The 26,878-nt window shown below is 40.8% G+C and overlaps 2 protein-coding genes across 4 annotated transcripts; one reads left to right on the top strand and one right to left on the bottom strand.

Annotated features, from left to right (window-relative positions):
* Window positions 1–1,821: 1,821 nt before the first annotated feature.
* CCDC181 (coiled-coil domain containing 181) lies at window positions 1,822–15,302 on the top strand. 2 transcript variants are annotated; one of them, XM_063126907.1, is made up of 6 exons: window positions 1,822–1,896; window positions 4,972–5,132; window positions 7,102–8,112; window positions 10,796–10,942; window positions 12,860–13,014; window positions 14,178–15,302. In XM_063126907.1, the coding sequence occupies exons 2-6, from the start codon at window positions 4,995–4,997 to the stop codon at window positions 14,338–14,340; spliced, it is 1,614 nt and encodes a 537-aa protein (XP_062982977.1). In that variant the 5' UTR covers window positions 1,822–1,896; window positions 4,972–4,994; the 3' UTR covers window positions 14,341–15,302. The 2 variants fall into 2 exon arrangements, with proteins under 2 accessions (XP_062982977.1, XP_062982976.1); XM_063126906.1 differs by having other exon boundaries at window positions 1,884–1,947.
* Window positions 15,303–15,378: 76 nt separating this feature from the next.
* On the bottom strand, window positions 15,379–26,535 carry BLZF1 (basic leucine zipper nuclear factor 1). Of its 2 annotated transcripts, none has more exons than XM_063126908.1 (7): window positions 26,494–26,535; window positions 22,590–22,656; window positions 21,459–21,895; window positions 19,636–19,835; window positions 19,200–19,328; window positions 17,403–17,625; window positions 15,379–16,622 (listed from the first exon to the last, which is right to left on the bottom strand). In XM_063126908.1, the coding sequence occupies exons 2-7, from the start codon at window positions 22,615–22,617 to the stop codon at window positions 16,437–16,439; spliced, it is 1,203 nt and encodes a 400-aa protein (XP_062982978.1). In that variant the 5' UTR covers window positions 22,618–22,656; window positions 26,494–26,535; the 3' UTR covers window positions 15,379–16,436. The 2 variants fall into 2 exon arrangements, with proteins under 2 accessions (XP_062982978.1, XP_062982979.1); XM_063126909.1 differs by having other exon boundaries at window positions 22,590–22,643; window positions 26,493–26,511.
* Between the last annotated feature and the right edge of the window lie 343 nt (window positions 26,536–26,878).

Below are 26,878 nucleotides of genomic sequence, written 5' to 3'. Positions count from 1 at the left end.
GAATGTAGCATTTTGACCACTGATTTCCTTCGCCTAGAAGATATCTGAAAGAATACTGTAACCCTTTACATTGATGCTGCAATATTCATGCTTCTTGTTTAACAAACAGTAGAAATAAGGACTTTAGGGGTATGAAGATTTTTTTAATTTTATAATTCAAACAATTCCACAATGTAGTACTGCTGCTATTCTAATTTACCAAAAAAGTCCTAGTGTGTTCAATGCAGCTTGCATAGGATGGGACTCTCTAGAAAACTTACTAGGTCTACCTAAACCATTACACATATTGCAACTGTTTTGATATTTTTTAAAGTTATATATGCCAATGAAAAACATTACTATGGAACTTTGGAAACTGAATTGAAATGTGCATAAAAGGGGAAAAGGTTAATTAACAAAGATTTACTGATTATTATTTCATTAGCAAGGATGTGAAGAAAGGTGCAACTGGAACAATTCAGATAACTACAATTAAGGCAAGTCTCTAACAAAACAAGGGAAGATGGGGACCAATAAATAGGTTATATACTAGAGTTCCAGAGCGTGCTACTAAATAGCCCTGAGCTGCAGGGCTCTTGCCAAATGAATGTGAGTGCAGAAGGCTGCAGTTCCTTGTCTTCTTGGATGGTGCTTTTATATTCACTCCCTATGGTCTCCCATCTTTTCTCTCTCAAATTTTCTACTCTCCCTAGGAGTTGCCTCAGAATCTCCTCAGGGCCAAAAACCATTGTCGTCCAGGCAATTACCATGTGTTCATTAGTTCAGATAACTATATGTGTATTAATTCAATGCATGCACACAGCTGTACACATGTTCTGTAGCCTGTATTGAGTAGGATCCTAGTAAATGTGCTTAAATCAAGTGTGATTATATATAGGCAGAAAGAAATCCTATTTAGGCATTCTGCTTTGGGGGTTGCCCCTCTTCCCCATTGCCATCCTCATTGCCCTCTGTATGTTGAGGGTGAATTTCTGCACCGGGCAGTCTTTTGTATACCTGTAGGCATAGGCTCCCTGCCTGATTTAGAACTCTGGAAAATAAGGTTCCGAATTGTATGGAAAGCCTGCAGAGATGCAACAGACTTCCTGCTGGCTGCAGACGTTTGCTCTCCATCTGTTGAGGGCAATCAAGACAGCAATGGGAGGAGGCAGTGGTGGGGAGCTAGGGTTCTTGTCTCCCCTAACCCGCCACGCTCCACTCATTTCCTAAAACAGAATGCTTGAATAGGGCTAGATTCTTACAGCCATCTCATCATGTATACATGTAATGTGAATGCACATTCGATGTTATGTATAAAACGTCTTCGATGTTCAATGAATGTATGTATGCAGGTTTCTTGAAGACATTTGGCTGAATGTGAGTAGGCTGGGATGGCCCATGCTACTATGATCTTGCTCTGCCCTACACATGTTCAGTGTATCAATGAATGCTGTATGCACAGTCCCTACGTATACAACCTCTTTGCCACATCAGAAACTCTGCACCAAGCATTAGATTAAAAAGGGGATATAGTGTTGCTCTAACTTGCATCTGCCTGGACGGAAACGTAAATTAAACCACAAACCAAGTTAAAACAATATAAATTTTAAAAGTTAAAAATAAATCCAAGAGTTAAAAATAAATGAGGACTAGTCCTCATTAAATAGTCTTGAAGGCGACAAGTAAAATGCCTTCTTGCCAAGGCGCAATATAACTTGCCAAGGTTGCCATTCCACCATCATTTCCCGCCTGCGCGGCGTTTCCCCGTCTCCATGGTAACGGCAAGGGCCGGAGGAAGGCTCTCGTTTGTCCTGTCGCGAGATCTCCCTGTCCCCGGTTGCTATGGAGACGGGGAGCGTGGTGCGCGGCGAGAGCGGCCCAGTTTGGCCCTTTACAGCCGCCGTCCTCCTCTACTTGGTGAGTGGTAGGGTGAAAAAAACACACCCTCGGAGACATGGCAGGACGCCGGTGGGTGCAGCGGTTACCATGACAACGCCAGGGCGGGCGGGTCGCTGCATGGCGCCGTCCGCAGGTGGAGATGACAGGAGGGTGGGGGGAAGAGGGGCAGCGAAGAAGCGGTTATGACAGCTGGGCATCTCTTCGTACTGAGGCAGCTTCTGGTCTGCCGTCAACAGCGTGTCAAAGCCTGGCTCAGTGGGAAGCGGAGAGTCGCCGACCCCACCGAAGCCCCGGGTTGGTTTCTCCGACCAAACGTGCGGTGGAAGGGGGCGGCCGGCAGCTCTCCGTCGTCCTCAGCACTGGAGCGGCGGGGAAAGCAGGCGCCCAGAATGAGTCCCGCAAGGTCTCCCGAAGTTGAACGTCGCCTCAGGAGCAGAGGCGCGCCGTTGTTTCGGCTGGGAACAGAAGCGGCGCCTCGTCTGGGGTGGGGAAGAGGAGGCTGCGGCTGCTATGGCGACAGGCGCAGAGGGCTTGCCCGCTAGTTGGGCCAGACGCTTCAGGTGCTTAGCGAGCCTCGACGTAAAAATAGGCAGCTTTGGTACCGCCAGAGGCCTTAATCCTGCTCAGCAGCTGCTGCTACCCTTGGTACAGACGGTGCGGGGTTCCCTCCGGAGGGTGACTTGGTTTGGGTCTTTTGGGTGGCCTAGAGGCTGGATACAGGGGAACTTTTGTCATTTGCCCCATCCTATCTGGCAGACTTGCATTGTAAGAATGTGGAGGCGCCTGCTCTGAGTCGTTGCCAGAAGGCAGGATAGGAGCTCAGTACATCCTGAATTTTCTTTTTTTGAGAAACAGAAAACCCTTAATCCCTAAGTGGGGTGTGCAGTGTTCGGCACTACCCGCCGCACTTAGGTTCAACAAGTGATATAGCGACACTTCCCTTCCTTATGATCTCAAGAGTGTTCCTTGTTCCTAAGAGAACTGGGACAGAAATATATGTGTGTGTGTTTTTAAATGAGAAAGGAGCAGATGTATTTGCTTTATTTTGTGAGGCTAACCCTTTAGTTTTATTCTTTCTCCGTTTTCTCCTTTATTAATGAGGCATAGGTTATAGTCCTAATTATATTTATATGAAATTCAGTTTTGCTGAACAGAGTGGGGCATTAATAAACATGTGTAGAACTGAGGTGCAGATGTGTATGCATGGCAGTAAAGAGTTTAATCAACCAAAGTCCTTTGCTCTGTGTTGGAGGAATAGTATGGTAAAATGAAGTCCATATATGTTTTATGCATTTTACTCTATTTTACTGATAGGAATAGAAAGGGAGGGTCATAATATTAAAATCTCTGGTGGATCACTAAGCAATGCCTTCAAATATAACTACACCCCCCTTGTTCCAAGGAGCTCATGGTGAGGCACAAGATCCCCCACTCCCCTTTTAAGAAGTAACCCCAAATATAGACTGATTTTGTACCTTTTGTGTTCTTCAAATCTCCCAATTTTGATAAATGCAGGACTCTACTACTATACAAGCTTCTATGCAACCTGAATATATTAGAGATGTTGGATAGAACATGTCTTCCTGTTGGTATTGTAGTACTTAGCTTGTATAATGTCAGCGAATGGAGGCGCGGTTCATCTTCAGATGCAAAATGCAGCGGACAGATTGATAACTGGAACCAGAAGGTTCGAACACTTAAGACCGATTCTGTCCTGCTTGTATAGGCTGCCTATATATTTCCAAGCCCAATTCAAGGTGCTGGTTTTAACCTATAAAGCCTTACAAAGCTTGGGACCACCATACCTGATGGAATACCTCTCCCAACATGAACCTACTCGTACACTGCGCTCAACATCTAAGGTCCTCTGAGTGCCTACTCTGAGGGAAGCTCAGAGGATGGCAACAAGGGAGAGGGCCTTCTCAGTGGTGCCCCTCCCATTATGGAATGATCTCCCCGATGAGGCTTGCCTGGTGCCAACATTGTTATATTTTTGGCACCAGGTCAAGGCTTTTCTCTTCTCCCAGGCATTTAACAGCATATGCTGAGTTTTTAACTGACCCGAGAATAGTTGTCTTAAATGGATATTGTTGTTTTTTATACGTCTGGTGTTTTTAATGTTAATTGTTTTTAACTTTTGTAAACTGCCCAGAGAGCTTCGGCTATGGGGCGGTATATAAGTGTAATAAATAACAAAGATGCCCTGCTTCAGATGCTTCTGCCTTCAGAGGTTAAGTAGGGAACAACTGGAGATAGGGTCTGTTCTGTGGTGATGCTATGGTTATGGAAAGCATCCTCCAGATACATTTATATGGTGCCAGCTTTATTGACCTAAGGTGTGATCCTATGCATGTTAAAATGGAGGGGGGAGCCATACAACTCCAAGCATTCTCTAGCCAGCATGGCTGGCTAGGGAATGCTGGAAACTATAGGACTTTTCTCCATCTAAACATGCATAAAATTGTGTTCTTAGATGCCTTGTAGGATTTTATTCTTGTTGTTTCTGCTTTTACTTGATTTAATTTTATAGTTCTTATTGAGCTGAAATGTGGGATATAATAGTTTAAGGGTGCAGTCCTATGCCTGTTTATACAGAAAAAGCCCTACAACTCTCAGCATTCCCCAGCCAGTCATATTAACTGGGGAATGCTGGTAGTTGTAGGACTTTTTTCTGTCTAGACAGGCATAGGATTGCACCCTAAATAAACTAATCAGAGACAGAAAAAGCACATATAGTATGGTGGAGAATCCAGTACATTAAATTGTACATACTGATGCATGCAACATTTTGCGTGGGCTGACTGCACATCTGACCGTTTTCCATCCAACAAAAACATACATGCAGTTGGGTATAGTGGCTGAAAAAAGTATATTTCTGATCAAGTGTGTTGCTGCTGGGGAGCTCTGATCACCCTGTTCATTTGTTATAATTTCTCACATGGGCAAAAAAATTGTGCTTTGAGATAATCTGGTGCAGGTCTTATGAGCATACTCTGCAGAGTTACATTATTACTGCCATTAAAACAGACATATTCCCAAATGCCCAATTTCTGTTTGTAATGAAATATCTTATTCCCTCCCCCCATTTTCCAGCTTTACTTTAAGGAACATCCACAATGAGTGACAAGAAAGACATTAGTGAATCTACAGACAGCGGAGGTCTCACAGAAGGTGGGGACTATGATGATGATTTTGAAAAAGACCTTGAATGGCTAATTAATGAAGAAGAAAAGGGAATCCCTGATGATATACAGGTATTAGCCAGAAACTATGTTACAGTCTTGTGCCAATAACTAAATTATATAAGAAATATATTGATGTAAAGCAGGTTGACTAGTGGTTGTTAAAATATCATTAAGGATAGGTTAAAATCCAGAGGGTCTTTAGCGAAACCCCCTTACTACTGAGTAAGCCCTGATAAACACAGTGGGACTTGACTTCTGATTAAGCATAGGATTGTATTGTTTTAAAATTGATCACTAAGCATAAAATCTGGTATTTCCTTGGGATAATATATATGCTGATAAGTGTTTTATTTCTCGGTAACTGAATACTTTTGCTTAACAACAAGACAAAATGTTCAGAATCACATAGAATCATAGAATCATAGAATAGCAGAGTTGGAAGGGGCCTACAAGGCCTTCCAGAGTTGGAAGGGGCCTACAAGGCCATGACAGGAGCAGGAAATGGAGCTCTATCTTGAAATTTAAGCTAGATCATTTATTGGTGGAACAACATGCCTCAATCCAGAAATTATAAGCATTGACAGTCTAACTCAAATTATACAAACTGGAATAGGTATACTAAGTTTTGCTCTTATGGATCTATACAGGCTGTTATTTTCCAAAGCTTTTAGTTGTAGTAGAAATCAGAATTCTGAAACATAAGTAGGTTGACATATCTTCTGTATACGTGATGTGCATTCTGTATATCAGAGCACATTGTGTTGATTTAAGAAACCTAAAAGAAAATCTTTATAGATGTGGACAAGAATTTCAAATGAGCTTTTGGCTAGGACTTCAAAAGGTTCTGAGGGCAACATTTCTGAGCCCTGCCTAGCTTTGACTTCTTTGTGCTTTTGCTGAACCGTGGCTCTTGTTATTTTGCCTCACCAGTTCTTGCCAACTTATTTTGAATTCTGTAAAATTCTAATTGAATGCTACAAATTAACAAAATTTGTATCTGGACACAAATGTGAAGTGGGTATGATGTGCACACATAGCATACTAGGCATGGGCATTATTATTTGTTACATTTGTAACCCATCTGAAGGACTGTGTGACCCGGTTCGCACATAATAACAGTAAATAGTGGGCTAATTAACCTACAATACACTGTAGTATGTGCTGGGCACATTCTGCGGTGGATTTGAATATTCATCCCCCGGTAGGGTTGATTTGGGGGGGGGGGGGTTGCTACGTGATGTCCAAACTCAGACAGTGGCTGCATTTGGACGCTCTCCAGGGCAAAAGAACTCTTCTAGGGTTCTTCTCCTGCCTCCGTGCATGCCGCGGAGGTAATTACTTGTGATGCAGCTTGGGTTGCCGTGTCATCCGAACCTGGTGCACAGTGCTTATGCAAATTGCAGTCGCAGCATGCATGAGGGCAGGGAAAGAACCCATGATGGGTTACTTGTGGATTAAACAACCCACAGTTAACCTACAGTTAATAGTTAGGTTCACTGTGGGTTGTTAAACCCATGATCAACCTATAGTGTCTGAATTCGGACATCATGTAGGAACCCTTGATCGGCCCAGTCAGGGATTGAATATTTTAAAAGGCTGCAGAATGTGCACAGCATACACAGTGGCAAATTGTGGGGAAATTAATTAATCCACGATTGGCTGCAGTTATGTCCAAACAGCTTGTGTATGTGTTTAGCCTCCAACAACCATACAAAGTTTGTTGGTTTGAGATATAGTGAATTGCCAATGCCATCTAGTGACCATCACAGCTGAATGGGGTAGGAATATGGATGTCCCACATCCAAGCCCAAGTTTTCAGCCATTGATTTGTACTTTGCTGGCTGTTTTTCTAGAATGATGCTTTTACAAATTTTGAACTTCAGCTATTAAGGATTTGTTTAGTTCCTACAGAAAGAAAAATATCTTGTGAACTCTGAGAATTGACTCCAGGTATTTTATATGTAATTGTTAATTACACACTACTTGTGTATGTTTCTTCTTACATCTAACAAAATAAGCACTATGAATTTCTTCATAGAATCATGATGAAAATGAAGAGGATGTTGAAGCTAGTGTGGATAATGACTTAGAAGATAAAGAAGACAGAATAAATTCATCACAAGAGTCACCTGAACCTGGGAAAGTTCTGAAGGATGAAGGAAATTCTTCACAAGAACCTCCTGAGCCTGAGGAAGCACTGAAGGATGAAAAGCCACAAAGTAAAAGACGTTCTATACTTGAACTTGATACCAAGCTGTTGGATCAGGTATCTGATACTGATAGTGAAAGCTCTTGTCAGGAATCAAAGCTAGAAGAACAAGAAGATTTGGAGGATGATGAAGATATAAAGCGTTACATCTTAGAAAAAATTGAGGAAGCTAACAAACTTCTGTTGTCTCAGGAACCTTTGGATGAAACAAAAGAAAGGAAACTAAAATTCAAGGATGATCTTGTAGATCTTGAAGTCCCCTCTCTAACAGCTGTAGAAGCTGATAAAAGCGATCCTTGCAGGGAAAGGAACATTTCAGGTAGGCTGTCTCAGTTGCGCATTTCTAATGATGCAGGGCAGGAAGACATATCTCTTTCTATTAATGGTGGTACAGATGATGAGCACAAGGATGGCAAGATCCTAGTAGAAAGAGATGGGAAGTTTGAACTCCTGAGTATCCGTGACATTGAGAGCCAAGGCTTCTTTCCTCCGCTAAGTGTTTCATTTAGTGACATTGAAACTCAACACATTTCTCCTAAAACTTCCTATGCAACTGCTTTTGGCACTATCTGTGTAACAAAAGAAGAGTCTTTAGTACAAACACCTGTGACATCTTGTTCTCCTTCCAGAGAAGGGTTTTTTCATGTCCCTCAACCACCACCTATTCGACCAAGCTCAGCCATCAATATTACAAGGAATACAGAAAGGGGGAAAAGCCCACGGAGAGTGCAGTCAGCAAATGTGAGCATTGGTATTAGAAGTTCTACATACTGTTTATCACCCAGACAAAAAGAACTGCAAAAACAAATGGAGCAAAGACGAGAAAAAATAAGGAAAGAGGTGAGAGTACAAAGGAAATGAACAGATGAGTGCACTAAAATTGAGATTAGGATTAGATGGCTATCTGAGTGACTTGTTGAACCTACTTTCTTGTTGAGAATAGTAAATAGTATCCTGTGCCAAGTCCCACCAGGGGGGTGGGGAAGCAATCCTATGGCTCCTAGGCAGTGTCTCAGGGCCCACAGATACTTCAGATTCCTGTATCTAAGGTCGGAGACAGTGCTTTGACCTCGGAGCCAAGAATCCATGCTCCCCACCTCCTTGCAGCTGGTGTGGATAGAATTGTGTTGGCTGCCTCTCTGAGGTCACAAAAGTGACCTAAGAGAAGGGGTTGAGGGGGCATTGTGGTGGGTGGGTGGGGAAAAGACAGAACTGGAGAGGCTGGCTTACACAGTATCTCAAGGCCTTTCCAGCCCCCTTCCCTCCCCATCGAAGCACTTCAGCAAGATGGATGAAAAAAACCATTTAGCTGAAATGCAAGCGGGAAGCACAGAGGAGACGAGGATTGCTTCCACCATGCCCCCCGCTCTGCACTGAATATTCATAAGCTTCCAAGTTCAGAGACTTATGAGCACTGGGGGTGCAATTGATAGGATTGCAATCTAAGAGACTAATGTGCTTGCATGTTGGAATAGGGCCTTTTTGGTTATGGCTCTGTGGCTTTGGAATATATCTAAGGTCAACCTTATGAAACTCTTACTCCTTTTTTTAACTTAAGAGCCCTGTTTGAAGAGATCAGGCATTCATTTAGTCCAGCAGCCTGTTTTCCCACAGTGCTCAGTGAGTTAGTTCTGTAAAGCCCACCAGCAGATCATGAAGGCACCTACCCACAAACTGCACTGCTTTTGAATATGGAGATTCACGTTAGTCATAGCTAATAGCTACTAGTAAACATATCCTTCATAATATATATCTGGTCCCCTTTTAATGCCTTCTGAGCTGGTGACAATAAATTAATCACTGCTAATGCTTCGCATAAGTTAATTTTGAGTTGGATCCAGGCATACTCATGCTTAGAGTAGCTCCATTGAAATCAATGGGACTTAAGTCTCATTGGTTTCATTGGGTCTACTTGAAGCAGAACTATGTCTGGATTAAACTATACTATATATAGTACAATATTTATTTGATTCTAGTTTAATACTTTAAGTATTTATATTTTAAAATTCTGCAAGCTCTCTAATATTGTAAGGAGATGGTGGGTAGAAACCTATCAATGAAATCAAATGTTGCTCTTTTAAAATTCTTGTAGTATGACTGGAAAGGAAACCTTAAGTAGATATGGTGTCTTACATATCCAAATATTGCTTATCTTAAATTTAATATGTTCCCTTCCATTTTTATAAGCCTTTCTTTATACCATCACCCCTTACAATTAAGGTTGTGTCCAGATGACAGTTTCTCTTATGGTTTTGTGGTGTAGCATGAAATCACAAATGTGGAGGGAAGAGGTACTTATAAAGAGGTATCAAGTTACATAGAGCTTCACTGAAACGGTTACTATTCTTGAAATTCTACTACTTTTTCTGATCCTGCTAGTATGCTTGTACAAAAACTAGAGGTTACACCCATTTCGTGCCCCTCTCTTGATAGAAGGCTCTTTGATCTAGCAGAGGCTTCCTTCCGTGGAAAAGGAAGGGAGGTGATTTTCAGCAATTTCCCACTCCCTCTTGCTCCTCCATTTGCCACCTCCCATGCTATTTTTCATTAAGGGTTTGTCTAACTTGCACAATTGTTGGAGATGTAATGCATCAAATCTTCATTAACTCATACATTTTGGCAATGCCCCATAGTTGCTCCTTTTTGGGAGGAGATTATAATAAGGATGAACTTTGTGCTGAAACAATCTATAATATGGGACAATGTACTTGTCCTTCTAAATTACCTACCGGCTTCTTGGAAGTTAACACATGGTCAGCGCAAATGGATCTTCAGAGCCCTTATGACAGCCAAAAGACTTACATTATCACATTGGAAGGACAAATCCACACCTCCCATAATGCAATGGATTGAGGACCTAATGACATTATCAACTTTTGAATGGGTGTTATGTAGATACAAGTGGATAAATATACAGATATCTAGTCTGCTCTTGAAACCTTTGTATTACTCTTTTTTTTTTAATGAATGGTACACATGATGGAAAACGACGTTAATCTTACATACATAATGTATGCTCGCCCCCCCTTTTCATGATGTATTTTTTGTTTTGATGATATTCACAATAGAAAATTAAAAATAAATAATATCTCCCAACCTTCCAGAGCACATTGGAGTGTATAAGAGGCTGTAGGGACAGGGGGAACTGCCCCGAATTGCTTCCTTCCCTGTTGCACTGACAGAAGCCTCTGCTGGATCAAAGAATCTTCCTTCAGTGAAGGATCACCAAATAGATACAACCCAGTGATCATCCTCATCTCCATTTGCAGATGACTGTGCATCCAGCACCTCCAGCTATCCCTCAGCTCAACATCTATTTATCTGAATGTATTTAATGTCTCCAAGGCATGTTAACAGAATTGTTGTTTTGTAATCACTGGGATTTTAGTTACATTATTCGATAATAGGCTGGAATAATTTCATGCAACTTGTACTTCTTCCATACTGAAATTTTATATACTTTTACTGAATTTTTAATAAGATGGCTTAAATTCTCCTTATTTGTTAACATTTTTAATGTAAGGAAGAAATACGGAGAAGAATACTGGAGGAGCAGAAAAGGAGAGAGAATGATATGGTCTTCAAAGCTTGGTTGCAGAAGAAAAAAGGACAAATGCAGGAAGAGAAACGAATTCGCCATGCAAAAGAGCTGGAAGACTTGAGCAGCAGAGTAAGTTGAAATTTCTATATATCTCGTGCTGTGACCTGTTTGGTTTTAAAAAGTGAAACTAAACTTACCCCCATTTCTTTGACAAGAATGGACTGCAACCCAACCTTTTATTTCCAGAACCGTAGCTGCAAGAATCCATTACCTACAGTCAATGCAATTATCACCTAGTTAGAAGCTGATTTGCTATGCTCTCAGTCATCGGTGTGTTACAATGTCCTTTTATGGGCAATTATGGTATTTACACACCATTCTTTATTTTAATGTGATTCCAAGTTTGTTCTAAATAAACCGTTTCAAAATTTCGATTTCCATCCATCAGAGAGTGTCTATGTAGTCTGTTACAGCAACTCTCTTTGCTTTCATCAAGCATATTTCATGCCTGGTGTAGCCTATGGAGATTCAGAGAGCATGAAAAATAGAACCATATTAGACTTTGGATCACGAGGGAATGGTGAGAAAGAGAGTAAGCATCAGCGGGTAGACCTCTTAATCTTTTTCTGCTTTTAGTGTTGATTTCCACAATTTTGGGAGTGGCTGCTGCTTGTATTCTAAATTTTAGATTCTACAGCTGTAAGCTGCCCTAGTTCTTATTAAACTGAAGAACATGATACATGCATTTATAAATAAATCAAACTATTGTATGCTTTGTATTAAAATAATTATAAAAGTGGAATTAATCAAAGTAAATATGTCAATCACTTGATTGGAGGAGAGGTCCACAAATGATGTCTGGTTGAGTAGCCAGAATATATTTCTACTAGCCAGCAACCATATAGGAAGTGCCTCTGAATACATGCAGAGTGCCTTGTCCTCCCCATCCAGCAAGCGCCAACCTGCATCTCCCATAGAATTAAGGAGAAAGTCTAATAGTGCAGATGGAAATGTTCTCAATAAGCCAGAGTCTCCTGCATGTCACTTTATGAAAATTAAACCTTGTTCCCACTTCCCAGGCAATCCCCAGGACAGCAAAAATCTATTTTCAAAACCAAGGTTAGAAAGACTAGGGGCACGTCTACACGAAGGATTTGCCCCAGGGTGAATTTGCAGTAGCAGCACGTCATCTACATGACGCATCTGCCATTGTGAAGCCATCCAGGGCAAACTCATGAAATTCTGCTACAAAAAAGTCGGGCACTTACCCCGACTTGGGCAGACCCGTTCCTCTCCTCCCCCACCCTCGTGGTAAATAGTCATTAAAAAAACGGGGGGGGGGGAGAGGAAAGGGGCCATTACTCCCTGATTTCTTTATTTTTTTATCTGTATCTGCACAGATACAGATAATAAAATTTTAAAAAATGGGGGGGGAGGGAAGGAGAGGAACGGACAGCATAGGGAGGTCAGAGAGAGGAGAGATGGTTAGGGCTCCCAGCGTCCCTCCTTGTCCTCTGGCTGCCTTGTTACTGCATAGCAAATCAGCGTGGGGAAAGTTCGCACTTGCATTCCTTCCTGTGCTGATGCCAGCCACCTTGCGTTGCTAAAGCACCACCATAAATACAGACAGGGGCTAGGAGACCACTTTTCCCTCTCTTCCAAAGAAATCCATTCCACTCCACATCTTCCTTCCTTCCTTCCGTGAAGCAGCTCTCCTTTACAACCTCGGCTTTGTTGCCAAACTTGCAAGTTTTATCTTTCATTGTGGTGTGGTTGTTCTGGAAAGCAGTTATGCTGTCATGAACCAAAGCCATTTATATATTGAGGAGCCTTGGCTTGAATACCAATGCCTTCTAGTGCATTTTTATAGGATGACAAAAGGGCTATGCCTCAAAATATTTGAGAAGGGGAAAACAACTGTTACATTAGTGTTTGGAATCCAGTTCCCAAAATGTTATTAATCCATTTGCATTAACACCAGGTTTGTATGCTTTCCTAATTTAAAAAATGGGAGTAGATTTGTGTTTTTCTTTTCTTTTTAAATAGCAGGAGAGTAGAAATCCAGAAGAAGCCTTCAGGTCATGGCTTAAAAGAAAGCAACAAGAACAGATAAAAGAAAAAGAGATACAAAACCTGAAACAGGAGGAGGAGTGCATGTTCTTCCTTCCAAGAACAGTGGAAAATGACAAGGCTTATAAACAGTAAGAATTGAAGTGGTGATGGTGGGCATGATCCTTCTCTTGTTGCTTCTTAAAAGGAGCAATTCCATTTCAATGTTTTGCAATTTAGGGTGCAATCCTATGTATGTTTAGACAGAAAAATGTCCTAAAACTCCCAGCATACAGGCCAGGGTAATTCCTACATCTCCCAGCATACTGGCTAGGAAATGCTGGGAGATGTGGGGCTTTTTTCTGTCTAAACATGCATAGGATTGCACCTTCAATTTGTAGTATTTACCAAGAAGCAGAAGATTAAGGCTTTTGCTCCAATCAGGAAGAGGGTTTCTTCCTCCTCTATTCTTGCCCCATCCCCGCCCAAGATTTTCTTCACCTTTTCTCCCATATGTGTGTGAAAGACATATCCTCATACTGAAGGATATAATGCTGCAACAGGAAGTGAAGGTAATACAGAACAGTCAAATTGAAATTTTAGAAAACTCAAACTCTCTGCATGTATTCTAAGCATTCCTTTACGGAGTGAAATATGAATGGAAAGTAGTTCACTTTTAAGACAGGAGCAAGAGAAGGTAAACTGAATGGCCAGAATGCTCAGATGGTTGTTTTTAAAACCAATCTGCTCTAAGGGGGAGGAAAGGGGAAGAGGACTTTGGTTCAAAACAGGAGAAAAGCCATTCAAAGCAGTTGGAAACCTGGCTCAGGAATTACACACTTTTGGAATAAGCAGTGTCAGTGGCTGTCACACTTCTATATTGGCCAGCAAGGATGAAACACAACCAGGTCTTCCTTCCAGGTGCCTTTGTAGGAATAATTTTAGCAGAGGGAGATGACTTGGTTCTAAAGTTTAATCTTTTGTCAAGACTCTCTTCTGACTGGTAGTCACAGCATGATATTCCATAGCTTGCTAGACCTCCTTTCAGTGAGTCATGGGGTCACTCATATCAGAAGCGTCAAAAATGCATATTAGCCTGAATCATTATTAACTGCAGCCAGACCACTAGTGAACCACCTAGTTAATGTTGTTATGTCCCTGTTCTATTTTCTGAGTATACATTCTGGAACAGAGTGTATAATGTTTTTGCTAAGAATAAAATAAGTTTACCTGCTTCCATGATTTATGGAAGTTGTAATTCAAATGAAATTTGGGCCACTTTATTAGTACTTCAAATTATTTCATTTATCTGCAGATGGCTAAGGAGGAAGAGACGGGAGAAGCGAGAAGAGCAACTAGCTGCCAAAGAACGATCAAGGCAGTTCCGACAGGAAGCCAGAAGAGCAAAACAAATAGAGAACATTCTTTGTTCAATTTCTGAACCAAGATCTCTTCGCTTCACAGACCAATACAGCTGAGGTTTAGAGTCATTAGGTGCCTAAAAATATGCCCTTCTCACTACCTTGTATAGGTTGAGTGGCTGCCTCTTGGAAGCAGCTTCTCTTCTGGTATGTTTCATCGTCCTTCAATAATGGCTTAATTTTCTCAATCTTGCTTATCTTTGCCCGCTCTTAAACATGGAATAATTCTCTATTTGTGAATGGGTTGGATGGAGTTCTTAGTTCTATAAAGCATAAAACAGAATAAATGCCCTTATGGCAATTGCAGTGTAAATTATTCCTAAATAATTTTAAGACCACATTCATCTTCGAGTTGAGCGTTTTGTAAGAAAGCTACACTTAAACCAGTGGCACAGCTGGTGCCAAGACACTTTTAGATAGTATGAAAGTTAGCATCTCATCTGGTGTTCACTTCTAGGCATTGCTACGCAGCTTCAAAGTTCTGTTCCAGTACCCACTATGTGTTTTCCTTGCTTTATGAGGGGAGAAGGGGATACAGTGAAGACTACATCACAGACTCAGCTATCAATGGAGTTCAATGTATTCAGCATTTTTCAAGAAGTCTTTTCTGCCCATTTATGGGGTAGTTATTTTGTATAAGAAGCCATGACTTTTGTATTTCATCATCTCAGTACAGAATCAGTGGGCACACACACTGACAATAAAGTCAAAGAGCTAATGCAATGCACTGGTGAAAGTAGGTAAGTATTAGGAAAGAGATGGTGACAAGTGAAGGTTGTTGCTTTCAAGCTTTCTTTGTATTTTTGTGTACACAGTGGTGTCTCAAAGACCAGATAGCTACTATATGTTTTCAACATTTTGAGGGAACAGAAAGGAAAGGCACTTGTTCTCCTGTTCAAGTTTACTAGAACCCAAGCAGGAAATTGAGGAACTTTGATATTTGTTTTTTGTAATGTTCATACCCATACATACAATAGGTATATTTAAGATGAACATGAGTACTTCACTATTGCAGGGTTCTTCTTCGGGAATAGCACATTTAACTTAGAAATGGGAATATGATAAGTTAGAAAGGATTTACAAGCATACCAGCTCTGCAATAGGTAGCCAATGAACATTTATTGTAAAATTCGCAATGAGTAGAGCAGATTATGCCTAAATTGTAGCACACCTCAACCCATACACTCCATTAAATAAAACAGACTGTACATGTGTGCACACACATATTACATCTGCTGAGATATTTCAGTGATTGTCCCAGACTTACATAGGAATATTTTTTTCCTTCTAATCTGGCAGCAGACTACTTATTTCCAAATTGAAAGATGAGAAAAGAAACCTACAAGTCTCATTCTCTAGAGGTACGGATAGAACATAAATCCAGCCATATTTAATAGCACCAGTAAAATGTTCAAATACAAGGTTCACCAGACACACTTGTTAAGGCCTGTCTTGTAGAGGTTCAAGGGCTGAGAATTACCTCTGAAATAGTCTGCGCTTTGCAAACTTGTCACTACTCTTTGGCTTCAATTTTATGTGAACTGTTTACACCTAATGCACTCTGGAATTCATTTAACCTTAGACAATCCCCAAATTAATTCAAGCTCTTTAAGAAATGATTATCTGAATAGGTATGTAAGCTTTCCTCAAAGCATATATTTGCATCTGCCCCTGTAACAATGGCTAGAAGAATACTGGAAACAGTTTGTAAAAAATACTTAAGCACTACACTCACCATCATTCTAAATTAAAATAAATACTTCAGTTGACAGAACTAGGTATCTGAATCTCTTAAAGGAAGTAAAATCCAAAGGTCTAATGCTCACATGGTTTCTATTCAAGCCTTCTCTTGAAGAAAAAATAGTGTGGGAATTTAATTAAAGGTGTATGTATACTATACAGTGCAGTCTTATATTTTTGTATTTGCCTTGGAGAGCAACACAAGTTGCTCTTATTGCATTGTGTTCCCAGCCTGCTAAAAACCAGACTTTGACAGGAGAACTCTTAAAAGGTCAAATCTGTATGAGAAGTATTTTTCTAATACAACAAGCCCATCCCATTTGGAAAAAAAGCATAGAAAAGTGAATATAGATCACTGAGAAAGTAAGCATATTCAAAAACTGCAACCTTGGCTGTTAGGTTGATAATTATTTTTAAAGAGCTATCAGTTCTCCCTGGCAGTGATTGCAGCAGTTGAAAGTTATATTCTCATATCTAGTGTATGGGTGGAACCGTCCAATATTCTTCTTTGGGGAAAGGAAAGAGGACGCTGAAGGCTGAGGAAAAGGAAGTTCTGGTGCTGCTTCTGTACAGGTGCCAGGATCCAGCATTCTTAATACCTGGAAGAAAATAACCATAATCGTGAAAGTCTTGGAACAGTGCATTTTACATGAAGAGCTCCCACAGTTCTTGCCATTACCACACCCCACACCCTGGTTTCTGACACTGCACTCGGCTGGGGGAGAGCTGCTGTAGCTTCAGTGATAGATGGGCAGCTTCAGTGTTCACACTTGGCACTAGAACTGCTCCAGCCAGCCCTAACCCCTTCAAAGGTTGCAGCTGCTTTTGCATAAGAAGGAGAGAAGGCTTATGCTCTGCTTATTGCATTACACCCTAATGGACTATGGATTAAATCCTTAGAAAATCATGAAATGGAAAGGATAAAAGAGGATGTTTGTTAGACTGAAGAAACAGAGTAATTATAGCCTCATAATAACAAAAATAGTTTGGTCTAATGACAGAATAATACAAGTTTGAGAGCGTAAAAATGCATAGGTGATGACATTAACTCTTCTCATGGAGGGTGTGGGCTCCAAAAAACAAATGATTTTTAACTCCCTCTCTAGGCTGAGGAACTTGCTAGGGCAACTGCCCCATCTTTCAGTGAATGGACAGTCCTGGTAAACTGGAATTTCTTAAGTTTGTGAATGTTCGTTCTTGTATTCAGATTATGACAGTGATGTTAGACCAGACTTAAAAGCTCACTCTCTCGGCACTAATTGTGCTGAGAGCTGCTTAATGTTTTGGGAAAGCAAGCTTGAAACAGCACCCTCTTAATGTTCAAGAGAAGAAGGGTAAGCTATGATGCTTATAACCAAGGGTGGGTTGTTTTTTTTTACCATTTCAGCCATTTTCTCAGCAGGAGTGTTGCAGAGTTCTGAGGTTGAAGAGCCCTTTTTTGGACTCTTAGTGCTACCACTGTTTCCAAGAAGGTGTGAGGTCACTGCTCTAGCAAGTTTATGATTTACAGCTGCTAGTTCTGCTGTACTATGAGGTTGTGCACTAGGATAGTAGGTTTGCTGCCTTCCCCATTGCAGAGAAACCAGCAGCTCCTCCAGCAACCTGTATGGGAAATAAAGAAATTGGTTTTAGTGATGAACATTTTAGACCACAATGAGAAGATTTAGCAGGTCATAGAGTGGCAGGATGAGCAGTCCTACAGGAAGATGGAATGTGGCAGCCAGCATCCAAGTGCAGCAACCATAGGTTACAATCTTGCTGCTGATACAAGGGCACAGCCTTGTGTAGTTTCTGGTCATAGTTTTGGATAGGAAATATGGTGTGAAGAAAACTTTGGGTGTGACCTACAGAGCCTCTGCAACCCTTGATTGAAAGGGGAGGCCATTGCAGAAGGGCCAGGCAGATTAGAGTCCCGATCTAATCATGGCTATTTCCAAAGAGGGTCAATTGCGTGGAAGAGAATGCAGATGGTGATAAGCCCCTCTCTTTGTATATCTGGCCACAACCCACATCAAGCAACTAGGACAGACCTGCTATCCTTCTTATCTGAATGGAGTAAAGTTTTCATACTTTGGATAACTGATGATTAAACACAAGATACATGGGCATATGCTTGCCCATCACGCTTACCAGGTTATACTAATAACCAGATAATATGGCAGTCTGAAAAAACTAACGTTGTGTAATAACTTAAAAAATAGTTCCGGGGTGGGGTGCATATAGCCTTTTCAAGCAAACATCTCAAGGATTAGCAGATGTATTGTGGTGTAAGCTTTCCTGGAGAAGCACTCTTCAGATTTATGAAGTGTTATTTTCAATTGGTAGACATTACACACACACACACACACACCACGGAAAAATAAATAAATAATGGGGCTGTGACCATGAAATGCAAGAGATACAGCGTGATAACTGTATGCAAAGCTCAAATGCGTATGATATGCTTAGTGACAATTCACAACAGTGGTAATAGGTAATATAATCCTAATTTTGTTAGGTTAACTGTAGTGGGAGATGAAACCATTGGGTTAGATTCAGACTAAGTTATTAATACTTAGTTCACATTGAAATCAATGGATCTTAAAGTAGTCTTGACTTTCACATTGATTCAAATACACTCTTAAGTGGGACTAAGTCTGTATTTAACCCAATGTTTTGATTTAGGCCTGAATGAATAGAACCAAACTTCTGATACATGCTAGTTCAGCAATTTTATGCTGGCATTTCCCTTTGAAATTACTTTGTTGAAGTACAGCAACTTTTAGGTCAGCAGCAAAGTGTCATGGGGGAAGGAAATTTTCTCCCACTGTTTACTGAGTGTTGCCATTTTTATGTCAGATTTGTGGCCATTTACTGTTCTGCATAGAGACTGACAGGCAAGAGCAAAGTTAGGGTGACTATCTTATCACTTATTATTCCTTTTGTGAATTATCCCTCTGCTTATTTTGTATATATTGATGCTACCTCTTGCACTGCACAGCCATTTTGTCCTGCTGTTTATCGGCAGGTACATATTATATGTGATTTGCTAACTGGGATCTGTCTGTGAAAGCTTATGCAACAATAAATAACTTCTGCATAGTTTTGTTTTGAATTAATGATCCACAAATGGTAACAGAGATGCTATGGTAGGATTTTAGCAGGAATTATCAGAAATTGGAAACAAACGTTCATACTTTTGTGCTGCAATCATTTCTTGGCGAAACTGGTCACGTTCACTTAACAGATCCTGAATTGCACTTTGTGCATCTCTGGTTTGACGCTGGAGAATTGCTCGGGAGTTAGTCAACTCATCAGTCTGGACTCTGTAGAAGAAATCCCACATATCACAGGCAGGTAATGTAGATCCATCTACTTAAATTTTTAGTAAATTCAATACATTAGCAGGTAACTTACTGTTTATAACTGCAGACTGTACTCTGAACTGAACAGCTGATTGGAAATTAAGGTGAAAACTAGCTTATTTTACACACCAAATTTGACAACCTGGGCCAATCATTCATTATTATTTTTTGCTGAGCTGGGTATTTCTGTATCTATGGTCATTTGCACCTAATACAGATGCGCAAACATTTCTCCAGAGATTCTTTAAAAAATATTGATGCACAATACCTGCTTGCTAGGAATTTGCTCCGCCAAACATCACATTGTATAGACATCCGCTCTAACTGTTCAGATAGCTGAGACACATTACGCCCCAGGGCTTCGTTTTCAAGGATCAGCTGGTTTTTTTCACGTGCCATGCGTTCAAAGTGATATTGCAAGTCATCCCCAACAGAAGCAACAAGTAACTTCTTCAACTCCCGATTGACCTAATGCAAGGCATGACAAGTCAATATTCCAGGCTAGTATTATAGTTCTTCACTATTAAGAAAGATGCCAGGAGGCCCCTGTTTAACATCGGTCATTTTTAAACTGATTTGCTTTTACGTTTGTTATAAGTTTATCTTGTATTTTATTGCTGTTGGCCACCCTGAACACCATTTATGTTGGAAAGGCAGGATATAATTTAAAAAACAAACAAACAAAAAACATTCATAGTAATGATTTATAGGATACATCAAGAATAGATAGCTGTGCAATCTGAAAAATACAGACTTCCAAACTTGTGAACATGCCCCAAATATTTTATATTACTGCAGTGTGGCTGCACATATTAAATATTCACTTAGATGTAATTTGCCCCAGAATATTTTAAAAAATCAAAGGTGCAGGACTGCAAATAACACGGTAGTTTGCACCTTCAAGGAGCCAAGAATTCTCCATGAAGTGCATGGAGTCTGTGAGGCTGCAGAAAAGTCTATAGCCAGTGCTACTCCAATGTTGGAACTCTTTAACATTGGAGGGCATAAAAAGGAGGCATTTTAGGAGTGTCCTGTAGGATTCAACAATCTCCCAGGCTCTTGACAAGCCCCCAGAAGTGAATGTGTGGTTGTGGATAGAACTACACCAGCCTTGCAGCTAGTGTGGTTCATTTCCCTTCCATTACAATCAATTGTATTTTAAATTGTATTTTCTTAAAATTGTATTTTAAGAAAAGAAACACATCAGGAGGGGTGGGGAAGAGGAAAAAATGCTGCTTTTCCCTCCCGCCTTGCCAGGTTTTGAACAAGGCAGGTGCTCCATCTTCTGATTTCCCCCACACTTGCTGGTAGGAGCATGCTATAAGTGAGCTTATTGACTTCTCCAATGTCCATGCCTCCAGTAAGCACTGCTAACTTAAAGATTTAGTGGACAGCTATATGGCAGAATTGGCCCTTAATATCCACTAGCATACACCTTCCCTCATTATGTGCATAACTCAACATCACTGTGACAGAAACTGCCCTCTTAAAAAAATCATCCTATCATACATTCCATATGATTAACATGACCACAACAATCAGAATTACACATTTAGGGCCAACTTAGATGTGACTGTCAGCTTACAGCGCTACCAAGCCATTGCCTGCACTGGAACGCCACACAGCTAGTGTATTTGAAAGATTTATAAGCAGTATACCAATCCATCTACAGCACATACACAGCTGCTCCTGGTGCGTTGAATAAGAATCTTTTTAACAAAACTGGATGTCTGGAGCCAACTTAGTCAGCCCCTTTGTTTTGTATTAAATATTCATGTTTCATAGTATAGTTAAACCTAATGACTTAGTTACAGTCCTAAACACACTTATTTGGAAGCAAGCCCCACAGGACATAACTGAATTTACTTCTAAGTAAATATGCATAGGATTGCGCTAAGAACAGAAGACAAAATTTGTGAACCGCCCAGAGAGCTCCGGCTATTGGGCGGTATAGAAATGTAATAAATAAATAAATAAAAAATAAATAAAATTATTGAAAGGGGGTTCATCTTGCCATTAAAGATTTGAACTAGGCTGTTAGGAAAATACAGCTTTTTTCCCAAGATCAAATGTACTTCTTGGATTTCCTACCTCTGTTTGTACATGGAGTTGATTGGAAAGGCCTTCTTTATCTTGTAGCAGTCTTCTTTCTGAATTCTTCAGCTTTCCTATTTCATTTTGTAGCTCCAACAATTCTTTCTTATTATCTGAAATGCCCTCTGATAGAGTGAAGGTCTCTCTTTGGTGCCCTACAGACTTCAAAGCCTTTGCATTTTTGGTGGGAATTACGTGGTTTATCGCAGCTTTGGGAACCACTATTCGTACAGCTTCAATCTCCACTGCCTTATCGCCATATATCTTCCCAAGCTGAAGAACTCCGGGACTTAGGGAAGGAAGTGCTTTCTTGTGTGGGCTTCGATGGGCATGGCTAGTTGTGGTGTGGACTACTTCAACAGATTTTGGCGTCTGCTCCATTTCCATGCCATCGCCAGGCCCACGAACAGGTGACGTGGCATATTCAGCTGAAGCTTGGAGACAGAAAGGAGAAAGGTTAACATTCAAAACATATTTGAATGAAAAAAGTAGCTGTCCTTGGGTTGCATCTAAAGGTTTCCTTTCTCTGGAGGAAAAGGAACTTTGGGGAGCAACCCACTGTGTTTCTCCCTGTAAAAAAGAAAGGGGGGAAAAAGCACCATGCAAGAGTATAAGGGACATGGTTAATCAAATTAGGAATCCAAAACAAAAAGAATGCCTATTGCAGAATTAGACAGAATGCCCATTTAGTAATAGTTTGCTAAATCGCATTCATATTTAACTGCTCAGCGCCACCAGAAAACATGTAAATAGAACCTAAGAATAGAATCATAGAATAGTAGAGTTGGAAGGGGTCTACAAGGCCATCGAGTCCAACCGCCTGCTGAATGCAGGAATCCACCTTAAGGCATACCTGAAAGATGACTGTCCAGCTGCATCTTAAATGCCCACTACCTCCCTAGGTAATTGGTTCCATTGTCATACTACTCTAACAGGAAGTTTTTCCTGATGTCCATCCAGAATCTGGCTTCCTTTAATTTGAACCCATTATTCCCATTGCTGACAAAATGGCTTCTAGGATTTATTTTATTTTTTGCTGAAGTTTGTAACAAATCCTTCCATTCACAAATATCTGCAGAATGTCTCTCACAATGCTGTATTTCGTTTTGAAGAAGAGTGAACACTTACTGTTTTCTGTATTCTGTAGAGTTGTCATTTTGCTGATAGTGCTGTATGCAAGAAACAAACTCTACACCTTAAACAAAGAAAGAAATATCAAAAGCTGTTACATGTTATAGCTGCTAATTCTCTTGACTAACATGCAGAAGCAATAGTGCATAACATTGTACTACACTGACCCAACCCAGAAAAGAAGATACCCACATGCAAGCAGCCTCCCACATGTACAGCTGACAAAGATACAGATGTCTGAAGTGCCTAGATGCATCTAGTGATTTTTATTTATTTATTTATAAAGCACCATCAGTGTACATGGTAGATATACATCCCATTCAGGGCCACTAGCTTGGTTGATTTTTAAAAATATTTTTATACTGCATTTCTAAAAATATATCCAAAGCAGTTCATAGTGCAACAAAAGCAAACAATAAAACTAGTAATAACAGAAACACACTGGAAGTCAATTAGGCATTTTAAACAATAACATTGCTGTAATACAACCAAACTATTAACTTCGATGTGCCAATAAGGCTGCCATGTTCTGGACCAGCTGATGTTTCCGAAAGTCTTCAGGGAGAGCCCTATATACAACACACTGCAGTAATCTAATCTGGATGTTATACAGCTATTGCTGTCAAGGAGGAGCCACAGCTGGTGTACCAGCCCAAGTTGGTGAATGGTGTGGAAGCTATTTTGATATCCAATGTAACAACCAAATAACAGCACCCCCAAAAACAAGAAATTCCTTGCGAGGTAAGTAGGATACTACCTCCTAAAAACATTGAACTACCAACAGTACTACATACCTGGACTTAGTTTGAGTTTATTAGCATTTAATCCCACCCACTACTGATTCCAGGCTCTGGTTCAACACATCCACTGCTTTAATTGGTTGTGATGAGAAGAAATAGAATTGGGTGTTATTTAGATACCGATGGCACTTCACCCCAAACTTCCAGACAACATGGGGGACAGCATAGACTTGTGAAATATCTTGGCACTAAACTATAGTACCTCAGCACCATCTTCTGGAATCTCTACCCGCCAGACAAAAGTGGAACCACGGAAGAACAGTGCCCCCCACCATGGACAGGCATTCTAGAAGGATACCATTGTTGATAGTATTGGAGTCTGAAGAGAAATTGAGGAGAATCAACAGGGTTGCACTCCCTGTGCCTCTCCCTTCAGTAGGCATCCATGATGACAAGATCCAGTGTCAAATGAATGAGATAACTTCGGATAATTAGTGTCCTCCAAAGTATTTGAAACCAAGCAGAGACCATCTGGTTGAGTGCCTTGCCCCCAAAAGTAAGATTCACAACTATCTGAGAGTTGATGCTGTTATATACATCCAGGCAGGGTTTCCAAAGGCGTGGTCTCATGACTACTTTTTTCAAGGTGTCTGGGACCACACACTACTATGCATAACTAGTTGCCTGCTGTCACAGCTAATTATCCATAGGTTTAGAGCTGTTTTCAAAACCAAAAACCAAAACCTGAAAGGGCAAGTATCCTTTCCTTCCACAATTTCACACAAACACATCTTAAAATCCTCTGCATCTGTGAAATGCCGCAATCCATTTTCGGTGGGAAACATTGACTAGCTCCTTCCTATCTCTCCTCTCTCATCTCACACTATTGCCCCGCTCGTGCTCTTCGCTCCTCTGATGCCATGTTTCTTGCCTGCCCAAGGGTCTCTACTTCCCTTGCTTGGCTTCGTCCATTTTCTTCTGCTGCCCCTTATGCCTGGAATGCTCTTCCAGAACATTTGAGAACTACAAGTTCAACCGCAGCTTTTAAAGCTCAGCTAAAAACTTTTCTTTTTCCTAAAGCTTTTAAAACTTGATTTTGTTCTGACTTTATACTGTTAATTTTACCCTACCCAGTGCCTGTTTACCCTACCCTGTGCCTGTTTGCATTCTCTTCCCCTCCTTATTGTTTTACTATGATTTTTTTAGAATGTAAGCCTATGCGGCAGGGTCTTGCTATTTACTGTTTTACTCTGTACAGCACCATGTACAGTGATGGTGCTATATAAATAAATAATAATAATAATAATTATCATGAAAGATATGTGGACATAACTATAAGCATAGGAGGATGCTTTATATTGAAGTAATACCATTGGCCCATCTAGTGTAGTATTGTCACTGAAAAGTGTTGACCCACAATGAACAGCATCCCCCTGCAGCACAACAAAAGCAGTCCACAATAATTGGGCCATAGCTAGTGTCCGTATGCCTCAGGAAAGAAATATGACTTTGCCTGACGGCACAGAGAGGACCATGTTGGCATACCCAGCTCCGTTGGGGAGAGCAATTCATAAACGTGGGGCTACCACAGTAAAGGAATATTCCTGAACTGCCAGCTCCTGAGCTTCTATAGGAAGGGCCTCTAAAGCTGACTTCTGGGACCAGGTAGGTTAATATGCATCTTAACATGGAAATGCTTGGGAAAACTGAATATGTTGCTTATATGTTCCACTTAGGATTATATTCATACTCCACTTGGCATCGTCATGACATCACAAGACCCTATAAAGTCCAGTGAAAAGCACCAAAGGTTACTTTCATATATCATGCCATCAACTCTGAACTGTCCCAGTATCAGTGCTTCGTAAGATGCAAAAGCTGAGGAATGCAAGTAGGCAGACTATTATTTTGAAATAGGAAGTTGACTAAGGCTGCAGTTCTATTAACCAATGGGTAGTAACTCCAACTTCTCATTGGGACTTAATTTAAATAAACATACCAGGACTATCAGGTTACTTCTTGTTTCATCAGAGTTCAGTAACTCAGTTTCAGGGGCTAGCTCTGCTATTAGACAAGAGTGACACATCCACCTCAAGCAGGTGATTTTGCATAACATGAAACTAAAACATATAGTTATTTAGTTTATTTTGGGGGCTGTTCAGACAACTCGCTAAATCGTGGTTAGACTGCTAACCCTTTTGCATCACATGGTTAGTGAGCATGTTAAAACTATGGTTATGTAGCCACCATGGTTAGGAATGGTTCACATGACACGCTAAGTCATAGTTAACAAGACATGCTAAGCCATAATGTTTAGCTCAAAATACTTAACTACCATGGCTTAATGTGTCATTTGAACAGGGTCATAGTTTCATTTTTTTTTAATGTCAGGAAAGGGGACAGGTGCTTGTAGGATTTTGTGCCTTAGGTACCAAAACAATTTAGCTGGTCTTGGGTACTATATACCTTAGTTTGGATAGGGTCTCTATTTGTTGCTGTGCCTCTGGTAACAAGATGTCGTGGTCCAGCCCTGATATTTCATATACACAAGAGAAGTTGTTCTCTAGAGATCTGCACTTTTAAACCTCGTTTACCATTGACAAGTCCAAAACACCAGAAGCTAAATCAGTGCACTAAATAGGGGAAACCGAGTTGTAGTGCCTTATATTAAGCACAAAACAATCTGCAAAGATATGATCTTTATATGCTGTTGAATGGGTTGTGGCTTCACCACAAACTCTGCAACTGTGACTGATTTTGTTAGATTCCCACGGAGTTGCATCGAGCTTTTCAGACACCACTCGTCCTAAGCACATCTATTCACATTAACTTGGGAGTAGGTCGGAATGAATTCACTATTACTTACTGCAGAATAAATATCTCTAGACCGGGCTATAGAGCAGCTTTTCCCAACCTGCTGCCCTCCAGATGTTTCGGACTGTAACTCCTAGCATTCCTGAACATTTAGCCATGATAGCTGAAGCTGATGGGAGTTGAAGTCCTAAACATCTGGAGGGCACCAGGCTGGCATATGGGACACCATGCCCTCACCCGTAACGAGAAAAGCTGCGCGTACGGTATGGTTTCAATGGGATCCTCTTTAAAGCGTTTAGAGATATACAGCTGGATACTTCGCCAATGAACCGCCTCGCCCCACTTACCAGCAGCCCGTCTCACTCTCTTCACACGAGCCGCTCCTTAGTACTTACCCTCTTCCCACCCCTCATTCTTCTGCCTCCTCGAAACAATAACTTCCGATCTACTGGTTTCCGTGTGTAGACGTATAATATAGACTCACACACAGAGCTTTCCTTCTGGGTCGCGTCTCAGTTTTCACTAACCCTAACCCTTCTTTGGAGAGGCTCAGAATTTTGCACTGCAATCCTACAGAGTTAGAAATAGCATGGTCCTCCTAACTTTGCTCCTAAAATCCTGTCTTTTTCCATTGTTTTCTATAGACAACTCTCGCTTGCATCCAAGCCGGGAGAAGGAAAACACTTCAAAAGGAACTAGGAAGTTTCGTCTCCAGATTAGTGGGTGGGGGAA

Source organism: Elgaria multicarinata, chromosome 5 (genome assembly GCF_023053635.1).
Source record: "Elgaria multicarinata webbii isolate HBS135686 ecotype San Diego chromosome 5, rElgMul1.1.pri, whole genome shotgun sequence".
Classification (NCBI taxonomy): Eukaryota; Metazoa; Chordata; class Lepidosauria; order Squamata; family Anguidae; genus Elgaria; species Elgaria multicarinata.
Note: the sequence above shows the minus strand (reverse complement) of the source record. Positions and strands in the feature narration are given on the sequence as shown.

Bases quoted from the DNA above. Each gene is read 5' to 3' on its own strand.
- CCDC181 (XM_063126907.1), top strand. From the start codon at position 4,995: ATGAGTGACAAGAAAGACATTAGTGAATCTACAGACAGCGGAGGTCTC. The intron at 5,133-7,101 runs GTATTAGCCAGA...ATTTCTTCATAG, and splicing joins GAATCCCTGATGATATACAG to AATCATGATGAAAATGAAGA. The intron at 13,015-14,177 runs GTAAGAATTGAA...ATTTATCTGCAG, and splicing joins AATGACAAGGCTTATAAACA to ATGGCTAAGGAGGAAGAGAC.
- BLZF1 (XM_063126908.1), bottom strand. From the start codon at position 22,617: ATGACAACTCTACAGAATACAGAAAACA. The intron at 19,329-19,635 runs GTATTGTGCATC...TTTCTTCTACAG, and splicing joins AGCAAATTCCTAGCAAGCAG to AGTCCAGACTGATGAGTTGA. The intron at 16,623-17,402 runs GTAAAAAAAAAC...ATTTTCTTCCAG, and splicing joins CTGAGAAAATGGCTGAAATG to GTATTAAGAATGCTGGATCC.